General features: G+C 33.6%; 1 protein-coding gene across 1 annotated transcript in view; it reads left to right on the top strand.

Moving 5' to 3' along the window:
* The first annotated feature begins 2863 nt into the window (after positions 1–2863).
* Positions 2864–18917, top strand: part of LOC143083956 (uncharacterized) — a 47534-nt gene continuing 31480 nt past the window's right edge. The window contains exons 1-5 of the mRNA XM_076260372.1: positions 2864–2949; positions 4734–4809; positions 8175–8417; positions 8808–9293; positions 11755–11861. Coding sequence (XP_076116487.1) covers positions 2878–2949; positions 4734–4809; positions 8175–8417; positions 8808–9293; positions 11755–11861 — 984 coding nt within the window. The 5' untranslated portion in view covers positions 2864–2877. The remainder of the gene's footprint in view (positions 2950–4733; positions 4810–8174; positions 8418–8807; positions 9294–11754; positions 11862–18917) is intronic.

The following is an 18917-nucleotide window of genomic DNA, read 5'->3' as shown; positions in this document are numbered from 1 at the left end:
CACTTAATTAACAACTATTAACATGAGTCATAAAAACTGATAAACCATAATTCAAACAATGTCAACAAAGGGATAACCAATCAAAGCATGGCAATACAATGATCACCAAGCAATCACTACCAACACACCTTCCACCAATCATACATTGCCAACACACCTTCCACCAATCATACATTACAAACACACCTTCACCAATCATACATTACAAACACACCTCCCACCTATCAATCACTACATACACACCTTCCACCAATCATACATTGCCATCACACCTTCCACCAATCATACATTACAAACACACCTTCCACCAATCATACATTACAAACACACCTTCCACCAATCATACATTACAAACACACCTTCCACTTATAATCATACATTACTAACACACCTTCCACTAATCATACATTACAAATATATATCAGACCCCTTCTACGATTTGCATATTTGTAAAAGTCATTTGTCTATCCAAAAGTATTTCATGTTTAAAAAAACAAACACACCTACCCACCAAATCATTTAATATTTATAAACAAAGAAGGCTGAGTTACAAATAATGGAATAATAAGCTCACATATATTTTTCTTCGTACTATAAATTCACCAATAGATAATCAAGATAATCAAAATACACACTACAGTTCAGATTTAGATAACAAGATTAATTAAATTTAAGGTAAAAAAAGAAAAATAACAACTCACAAAATTTCTATAATATGAATAATTATTATGATTATAGGCTAACACCTAAATAATGATAATTTTAAAACATTAACTTGAAATGTTTTTTTATAAGGTAATCTGGCGCAATACCCGCAAGGGTAGTCGCCATTAAACTCTATTTAGTAGTAGAATACATTACAAACACACCTTCCACCAATCATACATTACAAACACACCTTCCACCAATTATACATTACAAACACATCTCCCACCAATCATACATTACAAACACATCTTCCACCAATCATACATTACAAACACATCTTCCACCAATCATACCTTACAAACACATCTTCCACCAATCATACACTACAAACATACCTTCCACCAATCATACATTACAAACACACCTCCCACCAATCATACACTACAAACACACCTTCCACCAATCATACATTACAAACATACCTTCCAACAATCATACATTACAAACACACCTCCCACCAATCATACATTACAAACATACCTTCCACCAATCATACATTACAAACACACCTCACACCAATCATACGCTACAAACACCTCCCACCAATCATACATTACAAACACACCTCCCACCAATCATACATTACAAACACACCTTCCACCAATCATACACTACAAACATACCTTTCACCAATCATACATTACAAACACACCTCCTACCAATCATACACTACAAACACACCTTCCACCAATCATACATTACAAACATACCTTCCACCAATCATACATTACAAACACACCTCCCACCAATCATACATTACAAACATACCTTCCACCAATCATACATTACAAACACACCTCCCACCAATCATACATTACAAACATACCTTCCACCAATCATACATTACAAACACACCACCCATCAATCATACACTCTAAACACACCTTCCACCAATCATACACTGCCATCACACCTTCCACCAATCATACACTAGCAACATATCTTTCATCACTCAGTGGAAAACACGTATAATGACACTCCACAGTAACATATATCAACCTAATACTCATGTGTCATAGTCGTTGTCAATAAAGCACTTACTAGAATAAGTATGCTCTCTTTGTTTATGTGAATCGAACACTAAAGACCAAGAATGACTTTCCGCAGAAAAATATGTTAGCCTTTTACGCATGTGAATAATGACACTCCACAATATAAACATACATCAGCCTGTTACTCATGTAGCATAGTGGTTGTCAACAAGGCAAGTACTAGAATAAAAATACTCTCATCGTTCATGTGAATCTAACATAAAGCAAGTATAATGACACTCCACAGTAATATATGTCAGCCTTTTTCTCATGTGTCATAGTGGTTGTCAATAAAGCACTTACTAGAATAATAATACCCTCGTGATAAGTTAATGAGACAGGCAAAATCTAATGTAAACCAGATGGTTGAATTATAATATATATAACTTTATTATTTCAGTATGTTTGGTTTTAATGTATTAATTTACATATTACACTAATAAGGGCCCTGCCTAGTGATGGGTCACCCTATAGTGATCAGTCTGTCTGTCCGTCCGTCTGTCAGTAACAAATTGTGTGCATTATATATCTAGTGAACCGTTATAATTTCATACTTTTTACTTGACATGTATATTAACCAACACCAGAGGGTGTGTCATAATGTATGTACAACTTCCTAGGTTAAAGGTCAAGGTTAAAAACTTTGGTTTCAGTTGACAACCCCATGTCCTATGGTCAAGATCGTGTGTCCTCTATATCTTGAGAACCGTTAAGATTATAAAGTGTATACTTGACATGTATAGTAACCAACACCAGAGGATATGTCATAATGTATGTACAACTTTCTAGGTCAAAGGTCAATGTCAAAAACTTTGGTTTCGGTTGATAACTCCATGTCCTATGGTAAAGATACACATTTTTTACCACACATTATTTACAGCTGGGCCCACAGAGATGGCTCCCATTTCAATGATGTCTTGTTTATTCATGTTCTTAAACAGGAAAATCTCAATTATTTGTTCATGTATCTCTTTATTATGTCACTTCATATTTGTTGTTTATTTTGGTTGACTGGTTTTATGTCAAGTATTGTATAGGTAAAATTAGTACAACAATTGCCTATTATTTAAAGAAGATGTATATTTGTATGATTGATAAAAGAGTTTTGATTGTATTTCAGGGTGAGACTCCCTTTGATATGGCAACAATAGAAAGCTATGATTCTGAAGAGAGAAAAAGGAAGAAGAAAGAAGTGATGGACTTCCTAAAGGTAAATATTCTGTCTTAGTTTAATAAGAGATATTTACAAATATGTTAACAGATTGTTAGAGACACAACATACTTGGTACATTGAATTTACAATAAAACGGTTGCCTGTTGTTTTCAATGTCATTGTAGTATTTGTTGTCAGTTAACAATGTAACCGGTAAGTTGACAATTCCAAGCTTGTTGCCTATTATAAATGTTGGCATATGTGGAAGACAAATGTTTGAAATCAGTGTCTCATCTGTTGGATGTCTCTTATTTTTTGTGTCGTCAGCTTGCTATCTCCTAGGTATATACATCACATCATCTCCTTTTGTGTATACATAATGTGTATCTCTGTGCGGAAAAGTTGATTTACATGTTTATGCAAATATGTAATAATCATATACTAAAACAAAAAGCACATCTTAACAAAATGTTTAGTATGCTCTCAACCTGTGTATAGATTTTAAATCTTTTAGTATGTAGTGGGTAGACAAAGCCACCTACATAGATAAAACCTCTATGAAATGAGTAAACTCAGTAACATTAACTTTCCTGCACATATTTTTTAAATTACATGCAAAAACAAATAAATCACATCATCATTAAATAGGCCGTGTGCAGTAAATTTTACTCACGTGTGATGTGGCTTAGAAGGAAAAACAATTACTGTGGCGATTAAACATGTGGTAAAGATGTCAGACCACCAATTCATTCACTCCAATTTAGAATGTAAAGTTATATACTAAAGTAGTCCTTCCCTAAAAAAAATATAGTGCTTTTGATGTCATTGTTTACTTAAACTAAACCAACAAATTTGCAGAAATGAAATTTTTTTGTGAAAGAGAAATATATTTAAACCATTTTTAGACATAATTTACTTGCCAATGAGTTTGCATTAAAAATTGAGGATTAATGCACTCCATACTATATTTATTTAAGATTTCCAGAAAAACCAGGGGCTATGTTTAGTAGTTACCTTCGGTCATTGGTATTTTACTACAAGACATTAAACATGAATTATAATTGACAGGTAGAAAGATTATACATGTACGATTCAGTATACTAAGAGTAACACCTGCTTTCTATGAAGTTAAAAATATTATAAAGCTGTAAATGTTGAAAAAATTGTTGGAATAGACAGGCTCTGACAGGGATTTCGAATTAGTGATCTGACTCCTTTAAAGAAATAAACATGGTATCACAAAAATCAGAAAACAGCCTAACACCAGAATTTGTCCTTTCTTTTGCAATTAAACAATGGGAGAAATAAAAACAAATATAGTAACACATACTTTAAGAAATTATGTATTTTCTCCATTATGATTATGGTTGATAAAACTACTGTTTTTAACTTGGCAATAGCTGCTTCTGAAAGAAATCAAAATAAATAAATAAACATAAACATAAATTATTTGAAAAAGAAAGAATATTACAAAATTTAAGTAAAATTTTATTTGTTGTCCCTTATTTTAGTTATTCAGATTGATTATCCCAATCGCCGTAACACAACCATGTCTGTGGTCTTTTATTCCCTCTTTCTCCATAAAGACTGGTTGTCAGAATAATTTGTCTGACGTGTGTATTTCTTGATCTTGTGCATTTCCAAACATTATGTGCAAACTATGGGCAAGTTTGAAATTGTTCTTACAATCTTTATTGTCAGTGGCAAAAATAGGACTTTAGGATAGATATAAGATGTGGTATCGATTGGCAATGAGACAACTCTTCACAAGAGACCAAATGACCCAGAAATTAACAATACAAGGTCACTGTACTAGTTTATTACATGTTTTTCTTTTTTAGACTGCCATGTCAAAGACATCCCCAGAATTGACTCCTGACAACCAATCACAGGAACCTGCAGCACCAGTAGTTGGAGGTAATCATCTAATATTAATTATTCAGATACTGGCTGAAATAATAATTACTTGTTTCTAATTACGGAGACCTTGATGTCTGCTAACAATGGCGGTACTATCATTCCTACTGGTTCATCACACAAGGCAATTGTCTATGTTAATTATTATATATACTGGCTGGAATGACAGGCACATACATACAGCATATGGCAGGGTTAAACATGTAAGCGCCCAAACCTCCCCTAACCTTGGAAAGTTGTGTAACGGTACAACATAAGAACGAACTATAAAAATCAGTTGAAAAAACCAACACATTACCAGATTTATACATCAACACATTGACATATCGACACACTGACAGATCGACACATAAACAGGCTCATACATCAACACATTAACAGATGGATTCATCAACACATAAACATATCGTCAAATTGACATGTCAACACATTAACAGATTCATATATCAACACATTGACATATTTAAACACTGACAGATTAACACATTAATAGACCGAAACATCATAACACTGACAGATCAACACATTTACAGACTTCTACATCATAACACTGACAGATCAACACATCAACAGACTTACACATCATCACACTAACAGAACAACACATTAACAGACTTCTACATCATAACACTGACAGATCAACACATTAACAGACTTTTACATTATCACACTGACAGATCAACACATTAACAGACTTCTACATCATAATACTGACAGATCAACATATTAACAGACTTATACATCATAACACTGACAGATCAACATATTAACAGATTTCTACATCATCACACTGACAGATCAACCCATTAACAGACTTCTACATCATAACACTGACAGATCAACACATTAACATACTTCTACATCATCACACTGACAGATCAACACATTAACAGATGTATACATCATTACACTGACAGATCAACACATTAACAGACTTGTACATCATAACACTGACATATCAACACATTAACAGACTTATACATCATCACACTGACAGATCAACACATTAACAGACTTCTACAGCATAACACTGCCAGATTAACACATTAACAGTCTCATACAGCAACACATAGACATAAAGATTTAACTTATTGACATATTGAAACACTGACAGATAAACATCAACACATTTTAGGAATAACAGTGCTGTAGTTGAAGAGTTGCCACCGTCAATTGTAGATTTGACGGTCGCAAATGCAGTTTTACTGGCGACGCGTAGCAGAGACAGTAAAACAGAGATTTGCGACCGTCAAATCAAAATTGACGGTGGCAACTCTTCAACTACAGTACTGTTTTTCAGATTCTAATGCATTTCAAAAAGAAATAATACAATAAAACTTTGAAAAATGTCTTAAATTGACAAATAAAAAAAAACCGCAAAACTTCATGAATGATTTTGGCGCAAAGACGTCATGGGTAAACGTGACGTCATACAAATGAAAAATTACAAACTGAAGGTTATTATGTTACCTGTACGTTTCAAAATCGGATAAAAAAAGTTTATAATGACGAATTCGAGGTAGATGTTGTTTTAATTTGGATTATATAGTAGTAATCGAACATTTGTTGATTCAATCATTTCAAAATGGTTGTCCCTCCTTAGTTACGCATGGTCAACTGTAGATTTGACGGCAACTTTTAGCCAATGAAAAAAATTGTTACATACAAATTGCATTAGAATAACACATTGACACACTGACAAATCAACACATTAACAGACTCAAACATCAACAAGTTGACATATCAACACATTGACACATCAACACAATAACAGATTCATACATCAACACATGACGTATCAACACACCAACAGATCAACACATTAACAGCCTCAACCATTCACAGATTGACATATAGACACATTTACAGACTCAAACATCAACACATTGACACATCGACACACTGACAAGTCAACATTTTTACTCATACATCGACACACTGAAAGATCCACATATTACCAGACTCATACATAAACACATTGAAATAATTACACATTAACAGATCTATACATTAACAGATCTATACATTAACAGATCTATACATTAACAGATCTATATATTAACAGTTCTATACATTAACAGACTCAAAACTCAATGCATTGAAATATTGACACATTAACAGATCTATACATTAACAGCTCTATACATTAACAGATCTATACATTAACCGATCTATAAATTACAGTTCTATACATTAACAGACTCAAAACTCAATGCATTGAAATATCGACACTATGACAGATCTACACAATAGTACATTGGCACACTAACATCGACATATTACAAGACTTTAACATTAACACAATGACATATCAACACACTGACAGATCAACACATAAACAGATTCAAACATCAAGGCATTAACACACTGACATATCATAAAAATAAAATTGAGAATGGAAATGGGGAATGTGTCAAAGAGACAACAACCCGAACAATAAAAAAACAACAGCAGAAGGTCACCAACAGGTTTCAATGTAGCGAGATATTCCCTCACCCGGAAGCGTCCTTCAGCTGGCCCCTAAACAAATATATACTAGTTCAGTGATAATGAACGCCATACTTATTTCCAAATTGTACACAAGAAACTAAAATTAAAATAATACAAGACTAACAAAGGCCAGAGGCTGCTGACTTGGGACAGGCGCAAAAATGCGGCGGGGTTAAACATGTTTGTGAGATCTCAACCCTCCCATATACCTCTAACCAATGTAGAAAAGATCGCACATTAAAATTCAGTTCAAGAGAAATCTGAGTCTGATGTCAAAAGATGTAACCAAAGAAAATAAACAAAATGACAATAATACATAAATAACAACAGACTACTAGCAGTTAACTGATATCAACACATTCACAGATTCAAACACCAAGGCATTAACACACTGACATATCAACACATTAACAGATTCAAACATCAAGGCATTAACACACTGACATATCAACACATTAACAGATTCAAACATCAAGGCATTAACACACTGACATATCAACACATTAACAAACGTATACATTAACACATGGACATATCAAAACATTTATAGACTGAGAAATCAACACATTGACATATCGACACTTTGACGGATCAAAACATTAACCTACTCATTTATTATTTTAATGACAGAGAGAGCGTTGGCAGCAAACTTCTAATTAGGAAATATGTCAGAAGTCATTGCTGTAAATAACACATCTCCAGCATCATAAGAAACATATATCCTTGTCTAATAGTATTATTTAAGATAAATTTATTGAAACATTGTCCAGTGTCAGAGACAAAAAGTGGAGAAATTATCTTTGAGTGTGTGTATGCATACATTTTTTTCACAAACATGATGAAATTTAAACTTTCAAACTTTTTTTTTTTTTCAGATCCCATCGGAAAAGGGCAACAGTCTGCCATGTTAAATCGTTTATTAGGCAAGGGCAGCTATGAATCATTTGATATGAGATGCATGGTAACCGGCCAGTTTTCCGTTGGGAAGTCTACTCTTGTGAAGCTGTTAGCTGGTGATATTGTACTAGATGGTCGACAGCCGACTGACGGCATTTCTCTCGTAGAAGGTCGCTGTGGCCTCGACATTGAGACGAAAGAGTGGATTCTAATTGATCCAGGTGAGAAAATACACAAGTAGAAATATCTTACCACATGCTGTTGTGTGGACCTCCCTATCAGCAGACATGCTATAGCACTGATTTTAATCACATTACATTGTAGCCATATGTTTTGTGAGTTCTATTCAGGCACCAAGTTAATTCAAATTGAATTCTAATGTTAAAATTATGGAATAATTTGACATTTATTTTCGATAATCAATAATGTCATCAATCCATCAGTTAAAACATGACTCTCTTTAGAATACATTAATAGCATTATGTGAATGTTACACTTGATAAGATTGAATTTTGATCTTAATTATGATTTTTCTTATATTCTTCACTTGGTTTTGACAGCCTGTAGCTGTTTTGGATTTGATTTTTCTGATGTATTAAATTTAATTTCAGACTCTTATAACGCCCTGGATGTTGTTTACAACAAAGTGTTAATGACCTCTCTCAAAGAAGAGGAGAGTGAACTCACTGAAAAGTTCATCCAGGCTTCAGATACAAGTCCAACTGGTTATGCCAAAGCTACACTGTCCTCTATGCCCTCAGAAAAGTCGGCAGCAGCACAATCTCTACCACCTGAGAAATCCTCCAATGTGCCTCTCACGGTAAAACAGATGGGAAAGAAAATGAGAACAAGAATGACTAAAGAGGAAATAAAAAAGAAAATGGAAAAAGTCCTCAAAAGTGGGAAGTATAAGATGAAAGTTGGACGTCTTATCTTCTGGGATTTTGGTGGACAATATGTTTATCTAACAACACACCAGACCTTCATGACATTTCGAGCGTTGTTTCTTGTAGTATTTGATGGGAGCAAAGATTTGCATGAACAGGTCCCTGATGTGATGTGTTTTCCAGGGCAGCACATGACCCCAACGCCAGCAGGTAATATGCATGTTAATTACAACACAGATAATGCAAACAGGATACATTTTTATAACAGCAAGGTGATATCTTTTCTAAATATTTAAGCAAACCTAAATGTTTACATAATTTATTTACATTGTCACTTGTCACTAACTGCAATATTAACCTCAATATGTTTCGCATTTTGCAGCATTGATATGAGGTACTGTGGATTCATTCTTATTCGTGATTTACCAATTTTTGTGGCTTTCGTGGGGTCATAGCGAACCATGAATTTAAGAATTCAACAAAAAATTATCAATTGAAATGTGTTTGGATTCGGATGTTTATTTCCAGTTATATTGTGTTCTTGTATAGTGTTGACTAGCGATAAACATTTCAAATTAACACGTGTTTTATTGAAAGAAGATAAAGGTATTTTGATCAATTCAATAATAAAAAAAATATAACATCAGTGATAAATTACAAATTAAAATTGATTAAAACTATTTAAGGGGGCTCGTGGGTCTAAATCAATTTATTTGCTTAATATAGGATTTCGCTATATTTTTCTATAAATGAACTTCATCTTATACTTACTAGAAAAATCAAATAAAAAAATGGGGTCACCATTCATTTACGCTCACAATCTGCCTTCAAAATAAGCATACATTTTTGTAAAAGTACTTTTTATACGACCCCCAAAATAATGGTTTGATGTCGTCGTCAGTATCGTCTGCGTCGTCGTCCGAAGACACATTGGTTTCCGGATAATAACTTTAGTTTAAGTGAAGAGATCTTCATGAAATTTTTTCAGAAGGTTCAATACCACAAAAGGAAGGTTGGGATTAATTTTGGGGATGATGGTCTCAACCAATTAGGAATTAGGGGCCCAAAAGGGGCCCAAAACAAGCATTTTTTTAGTTTCAGGATAATAACTTGTGTAGAAGTATTTCAATTGTCTGAAATTATACCGCAATGCTTCAAACCACAAGTAAAAGGTTTGGATTTACTTTAGGGGTTATGGGGCCAAAGTTTAGGAATTAAGGGCCAACAAGGGGTCAAAACAAGTATTTTTTTAGTTTCAAGGCAATAACTTATGTGTAATTGTATGGATCTCTCTGAAATTGTACCACAATGTACCATATAACAAAGGGGAGGCTGGGATTAAGTTTTGGGTAAATTGCCCAAAATTTGTAGGAATTAGGGGCAAAAAAAGGGCCAAAAAGAAGCATGTCTCTAGTTTCCAAACAATCATGACAATAACTTGTGTTTAAGTGTATGGATCTCTCTGAAATTGTACTACAAGGTTCAATACTGCAATGGAAAGCATGGGATTAAGTTTAAGGGTTATTGCTCCAAGGGGGTTTCAAAAAGTTGGGGGGGGATTTTTTGTTTACCATTTTTTGAAGGCCTCCTATTTTTTCAAAATTTTTCAAATGTTGAATTTTGAAAAGTTTCAAGAAGAAATCTTCAATTGCACAGTATTGTGCAATAGATTTGTTAGATCTTTGACCACATTAATTTTGTGACAAAACCTTTATAATGTCAAAAATTTGATCACAATCCAAATTCAGACAGAATCAAGCTTGAATATTGTGACCAAATTTGCCCCAACTTTCCAGGGTTCAACCACTGGGGTCGTATAAAGCTGCGCCCTGCGGAGCACCTGGTTTTCTGTTGAACTAATATGAGAAAAAAAGGTAATATTGAAATAAAAAAAAGAATTAAATTACAAAAATTTACAAATTGTAAGAAAAACAAATTATTAGTTGTCTCTGTCCACGATTGTTATCCAAGTTTTCAATGAACACCATCACTTATAATGACCAAGCAAGAATTTTGACAATTCAAAACCTTTTCAGCGATTTTTTTATCTAACCAAGGAGGTTAAATGACCTCCTTAAACAAACGGAATATCACGAATAAAGTCTCTGATTTCTTTTTATTCAGCGATATACGAATTTAAGTGTACTACGAAACGTCTTTGTTTCTCTATCCACGAAAATTGATACCAACGAAAATAAATGAATCCACAGTAAGACAATACCAAGTTTAAATTTTTGTATGGCTGGAAGTGTTTTGTATCCAAGGGCCGCTCCATATACTCTAACACAGGACCGCAACTTGAACTTGCCATTATTTTGGCGGTGTGAAATATTAGTTTGTATACATTTTAATTGTATGCAGGTCTTAAGCATTGTTACATTTTGTTTGATATGCCTTGCTTAAACTATGTGTTAATGAAATAGTCTGAAGAACAAATACAACAATATAGAATAAACATATACACTGAAACAGGTTTCACTTTTTGACAGAGATTCCAACTTGAAGATGTTTATCAACTGTAAGAATGTATGAGGTTGACAAATTATTTAGCCATTTTTTATAACGGGTTAACAAAACAAAAGACAATGAAAAACTTAAAAGTGTAGGATCAAAACTATCAACAAGACTTTTTTGTACTTCTTTTACGACATTTTTGAATTTTATTTTGTAGTATTCTTGCAATATTGGGTCAATTCCATCCTGACCTATTGTAAGGTTGTATATGCAGGCATTCCAAAGATCTTGTTTGTTGCCACTCACAAAGATAAAGTATCACCGGTAAGTGAACTTATGTTAGACATATATGAGTCAGTTATTGTCATTTGAATACTTCAATATTGTGTACAATTAGCCTCATAAGAGCTCTTATGCTTACATAATGATGTCATGCCCATATGTCTTAAATTGACCAAACTTTGTGTAAAACTACACTTTTGAAACAACAAGACCCCCATTGATTTGTGGGTAATACATAAAGATCATATTACAGGGCCTATACACAGAAATTTGATATGCAGTTATATCAATATTAAATTTGATGCATCTCATTTCCATGGAGATTATTTGATCCTGCCACTGTCAGTCATGGTCTATTGACCTCAAACAATTGCTCAGTTTTAAAAGTAAATTTTATTTAAACACATATGTTGTCAATGAGAAACTGTCATAAATGTATTAAGTTAAACTTTGTATGCACCTGCCGTAGGGTAGGGGGCATTAAGTTTTTCCCTTGTCCTTATGTACTTTCGTATGCCCGTAAGTCCCAACATTGGTTCCCGTCCTCTAACTTTAATTTGCCTCAATCAAATGTTATGAAGCTAATACACAATGCTTATTACCAAAACTGATAAATCAGGTTTGAATTTTGTAGGCTACACTTTCGCCGTTTTAGAGATATGCCTTTTAAAAATGGAAAAAAATGTTGATCTTTTTGTTTCTGTTCTATAACTTTAGTTTGCCTCCACCAAATATCATGAAACTTATACGTAGATTAACTTAGCCGTATTTGGCACAACTTTTTGGAATTTTGGATCCTCAATGCTATTCAACTTTGTATTTGTTTGGCTTTATAACTATTTTGATATGAGCGTCGCTGCTGAGTCTTATGTAGACGAAACGCACGTCTGGCGTACTAAATTATAATCCTGGTACCTTTGATAACTAATTATACAAAATGGTTGTTACCACAAAACACAGATCAAATTTGGATTTTGATTGTGTCACTTTTACTGTTATAGCGTTATGCTCCTTAGCAAATAGAAAAAAATCTAAACAAATTAGTTTCTGTTCTCTTACTCTATACAATGCTTAAGACCAAAAATCATAAATCAAGTTTGAATTTTGTAGGCTATACTTTTGCTGTTCTAAAGTTATGCCTTTTTAGAAATATTGATTTTTTTGTTTCTGTTCTCTAACTTTAAATTGCCTCAACCAAATTTAAATATTACGAACAGTATGCACAATGCTTACTATGAAAATACTCAGATCAAGTACACATTTGGGTAGTGTCTCTTATACAGTTCTTGAGTTCTGTGACCTTTTAGCATTGGCATCATGTGTGTACCTTGGACACATTCCCCATTTATTTATAACTGCAAATTTATATCATACAATTTATTTTTTTCTCACCAAAATACTGAAATTACTGGCTATTAGGCTTTTAATAGTTTGAACTGTTAGATTTATTGCCAATTTATTAAAATATCTTTGTTTACAAGTGTTTAAAAACTATTTAGGTAGTACAATTGTGAATAACAAAAAACATCTTCTAAAAATATTCTAAACACCTTAATATCACTGTATTCCCCTTGGAATGTAAGATTAAACAACTGTTAAGGAAGTTTACTACTCAGTTTCAAAATAAATAACTTTTCATAAAACTAGTTTATATTAATTGATAGGGGATTAATAAAGGAACAAAAAGAGCAAACAAATATATAGGTCAATGTGCTTGTTTTTTTATATAATAGCCATTGACATTTTGGCGGGAAAATGGTCTCTCTTGACTTATCAAAGCTTTATCATTGACAAGTTTAGGTTCTTAAAAACATTTAAATATAATTAAAATTGTATAAGACTTTAACAGATGGCTTATCAATATACATGTAAAATATTTTAAAAAGAAAAATGGGGGTCAATTTGCGAATTTGTTTAAGGCATTCGAATGGATAAAATCACAGGATTCCGTAAATCTGACAAACACTCCAAAACATGACAAGCGAACATCCTTAATAGTTTCGGAAATATCTTTAAAAGTATAAGAGCTAGGCTAAAGTTGTAAATTGACCTGTAACAGTAGAAATGTCTACTCTGAAAATTCGGGATCAATCTAATTATATAATTGTAGTTGGAATATACACCCATTGAAGGTGCTTTTAGATAATGATGTGCGATGCAACCTTTTTACAGCCTCAAGTTTATTATACCCCACGCAACAAAGTTGCAGAGGGTATAATGTTTTTGGCCCATCTGTCTGTCTGTCCCTCCGTCCATCCGTCAGTCCTGTTTCTTGTCATCGCAACTTCTCTCAAACCACACAACAGAATTTCATTAAACTTTTTATACGACCGCAAAATTTGAAAAAAATTTCGTCGTAAATTGCTATCAGGTTGGCGTCGTCGTCTGCGTCGTCGTCGTCGTCGTCCGAATACTTTTAGTTTTCGCACTCTAACTTTAGTAAAAGTGAATAGAAATCTTTGAAATTTTAACACAAGGTTTATGACCACAAAATGAAGGTTGGTATTGATTTTGGGAGTTTTGGTCTCTCTTGACTAATCAAAGCTTTATCATTGACAAGTTTAAGTTCTTAAAAACATTTAAATATAATCAAAATTGTATAAGACTTTAACAGATGGCTTATCAATATACATGTAAAATATTTGTAAAAAGAAAAATGGGGGTCAATTTGCGAATTTGTTTAAGGCATTCGAATGGATAAAATCACAGGATTCCGTAAATCTGACAAACAATCCAAAACATGACAAGCGAACACCCTTAATAGTTTCGGAAATATCTTTAAAAGTATAAGAGCTAGGCTAAAGTTGTAAATTGACCTGTAACAGTAGAAATGTCTACTCTGAAAATTCGGGATCAATCTAATTATATAATTGTAGTTGGAATATACACCCATTGAAGGTGCTTTTAGATAATGATGTGCGATGCAACCTTTTTACAGCCTCAAGTTTATTATACCCCACGCAACAAAGTTGCAGAGGGTATAATGTTTTTGGCCCATCTGTCTGTCTGTCCCTCCGTCCGTCCGTCAGTCCTGTTTCTTGTCATCGCAACTTCTCTCAAACCACACAACAGAATTTCATTAAACTTTTTATACGACCGCAAAATTTGAAAAAAATTTCGTCGTAAATTGCTATCACGTTGGCGTCGTCGTCGGAGTCGTCGGAGTCGTCGTCCGAATACTTTTAGTTTTCGCACTCTAACTTTAGTAAAAGTGAATAGAAATCTTTGAAATTTTAACACAAGGTTTATGACCACAAAATGAAGGTTGGTATTGATTTTGGGAGTTTTGGTCTCTCTTGACTAATCAAAGCTTTATCATTGACAAGTTTAAGTTCTTAAAAACATTTAAATATAATTAAAATTGTATAAGACTTTAACAGATGGTTTATCAATATACATGTAAAATATTTGTAAAAAGAAAAATGGGGGTCAACTTGCGAATTTGTTTAAAGCATTCGAATGGATAAAATTACAGGATTCCGTAAATCTGTCAAACAATCCAAAACATGACAAGCGAACATCCTTAATAGTTTCGGAAATATCTTTAAAAGTATAAGAGCTAGGCTAAAGTTGTAAATTGACCTGTAACAGTAGAAATGTCTACTCTGAAATTCGAGATCAATCTAATTATATAATTGTAGTTGGAATATACACCCATTGAAGGTGCTTTTAGATAATGATGTGCGATGCAACCTTTTTACAGCCTCAAGTTTATTATACCCCAGGCAACAAAGTTGCAGAGGGTATAATGTTTTTGGCCCATCTGTCTGTCTGTCCCTCCGTCCGTCCGTCAGTCCTGTTTCTTGTCATCGCAACTTCTCTCAAACCACACAACAGAATTTCATTAAACTTTTTATACGACCGCAAAATTTGAAAAAATTTTCGTCGTATATTGCTATCACGTTGGGGTCTGCGTCGTCGTCGTCGTCGTCGTCGTCGGTGTGGTCGCCCGAATACTTTTAGTTTTCACCTCTAACTTTAGTAAAAGTGAATAGAAATCTTTGAAATTTTAACACAAGGTTTATGACCACAAAATGAAGGTTGGTATTGATTTTGGGAGTTTTGGTCTCTCTTGACTAATCAAAGCTTTATCATTGACAAGTTTAAGTTCTTAAAAACATTTAAATATAATTAAAATTGTATAAGACTTTAACAGATGGCTTATCAATATACATGTAAAATATTTGTAAAAAGAAAATGGGGGTCAACTTGCGAATTTGTTTAAAGCATTCGAATGGATAAAATCACAGGATTCCGTAAATCTGTCAAACAATCCAAAACATGACAAGCGAACATCCTTAATAGTTTCGGAAATATCTTTAAAAGTATAAGAGCTAGGCTAAAGTTGTAAATTGACCTGTAACAGTAGAAATGTCTACTCTGAAAATTCGAGATCAATCTAATTATATAATTGTAGTTGGAATATACACCCATTGAAGGTGCTTTTAGATAATGATGTGCGATGCAACCTTTTTACAGCTTCAAGTTTATTATACCCCACGCAACAAAGTTGCAGAGGGTATAATGTTTTTGGCCCATCTGTCTGTCTGTCCCTCCGTCCGTCCGTCAGTCCTGTTTCTTGTCATCGCAACTTCTCTCAAACCACACAACAGAATTTCATTAAACTTTTTATACGACCGCAAAATTTGAAAAAAATTTCGTCGTATATTGCTATCACGTTGGCGTCTGCGTCGTCGTCGGTGTCGTCGCCCGAATACTTTTAGTTTTCACCTCTAACTTTAGTAAAAGTGATTAGAAATCTTTGAAATTTTAACACAAGGTTTATGACCACAAAATGAAGGTTGGTATTGATTTTGGGAGTTTTGGTCTCTCTTGACTAATCAAAGCTTTATCATTGACAAGTTTAAGTTCTTAAAAACATTTAAATATAATTAAAATTGTATAAGACTTTAACAGATGGCTTATCAATATACATGTAAAATATTTGTAAAAAGAAAATGGGGGTCAACTTGCAAATTTGTTTAAAGCATTCGAATGGATAAAATCACAGGATTCCGTAAATCTGTCAAACAATCCAAAACATGACAAGCAAACATCCTTAATAGTTTCGGAAATATCTTTAAAAGTATAAGAGCTAGGCTAAAGTTGTAAATTGACCTGTAACAGTAGAAATGTCTACTCTGAAAATTCGAGATCAATCTAATTATATAATTGTAGTTGGAATATACACCCATTGAAGGTGCTTTTAGATAATGATGTGCGATGCAACCTTTTTACAGCCTCAAGTTTATTATACCCCACGCAACAAAGTTGCAGAGGGTATAATGTTTTTGGCCCATCTGTCTGTCTGTCCCTCCGTCCGTCCGTCAGTCCCGCAACTTCTCTCAAACCACACAACAGAATTTCATTAAACTTTTTATACGACCGCAAAATTTGAAAAAATTTTCGTCGTAAATTGCTATCACGTTGGCGTCGTCGTCTGCGTCGTCGGAGTCGTCGTCCGAATACTTTTAGTTTTCGCACTCTAACTTTAGTAAAAGTGAATAGAAATCTTTGAAATTTTAACACAAGGTTTATGACCACAAAATGAAGGTTGGTATTGATTTTGGGAGTTTTGGTCTCTCTTGACTAATCAAAGCTTTATCATTGACAAGTTTAAGTTCTTAAAAACATTTAAATATAATTAAAATTGTATAAGACTTTAACAGATGGCTTATCAATATACATGTAAAATATTTGTAAAAAGAAAAATGGGGGTCAACTTGCGAATTTGTTTAAAGCATTCGAATGGATAAAATCACAGGATTCCGTAAATCTGTCAAACAATCCAAAACATGACAAGCGAACATCCTTAATAGTTTCGGAAATATCTTTAAAAGTATAAGAGCTAGGCTAAAGTTGTAAATTGACCTGTAACAGTAGAAATGTCTACTCTGAAAATTCGAGATCAATCTAATTATATAATTGTAGTTGGAATATACACCCATTGAAGGTGCTTTTAGATAATGATGTGCGATGCAACCTTTGTACAGCCTCAAGTTTATTATACCCCACGCAACAAAGTTGCAGAGGGTATAATGTTTTTGGCCCATCTGTCTGTCTGTCCCTCCGTCCGTCCGTCAGTCCTGTTTCTTGTCATCGCAACTTCTCTCAAACCACACAACAGAATTTCATTAAACTTTTTATACGACCGCAAAATTTGAAAAAATTTTCGTCGTATATTGCTATCACGTTGGCGTCTGCGTCGTCATCGTCGTCGTCGGTGTCGTCGCCCGAATACTTTTAGTTTTCGCACTCTAACTTTAGTAAAAGTGAATAGAAATCTATGAAATTTTAACACAAGGTTTATGACCACAAAATGAAGGTTGGTATTGATTTTGGGAGTTTTGGTCTCTCTTGACTAATCAAAGCTTTATCATTGACAAGTTTAAGTTCTTAAAAACATTTAAATATAATTAAAATTGTATAAGACTTTAACAGATGGCTTATCAATATACATGTAAAATATTTGTAAAAAGAAAAATGGGGGTCAATTTGCGAATTTGTTTAAGGCATATGAATGGATAAAATCACAGGATTCCGTAAATCTGACAAAAAATCCAAAACATGACAAGCGAACATCCTTAATAGTTTCGGAAATATCTTTAAAAGTATAAGAGCTAGGCTAAAGTTGTAAATTGACCTGTAACAGTAGAAATGTCTACTCTGAAAATTCGAGATCAATCTAATTATATAATTGTAGTTGGAATATACACCCATTGAAGGTGCTTTTAGATAATGATGTGCGATGCAACCTTTTTACAGCCTCAAGTTTATTATACCCCACGCAACAAAGTTGCAGAGGATATAATGTTTTTGGCCCATCTGTCTGTCTGTCCCTCCGTCCATCTGTCAGTCCTGTTTCTTGTCTCCTGCAACTTCTCTCAAACCACACAACAGAATTTCATTAAACTTTTTATACGACCGCAAAATTTGAAAAAAATTTCGTCGTATATTGCTATCACGTTGGCGTCGTCGTCGTCGTCGTCGTCGGTGTCGTCGTCCGAATACTTTTAGTTTTCGCACTCTAACTTTAGTAAAAGTGAATAGAAATCTTTGAAATTTTTACACAAGGTTTAGGACCACAAAATGAAGGTT

This window comes from Mytilus galloprovincialis, chromosome 7, assembly GCF_965363235.1.
Source record: "Mytilus galloprovincialis chromosome 7, xbMytGall1.hap1.1, whole genome shotgun sequence".
Taxonomy (NCBI): Eukaryota; Metazoa; Mollusca; class Bivalvia; order Mytilida; family Mytilidae; genus Mytilus; species Mytilus galloprovincialis.
Note: the sequence above shows the minus strand (reverse complement) of the source record. Positions and strands in the feature narration are given on the sequence as shown.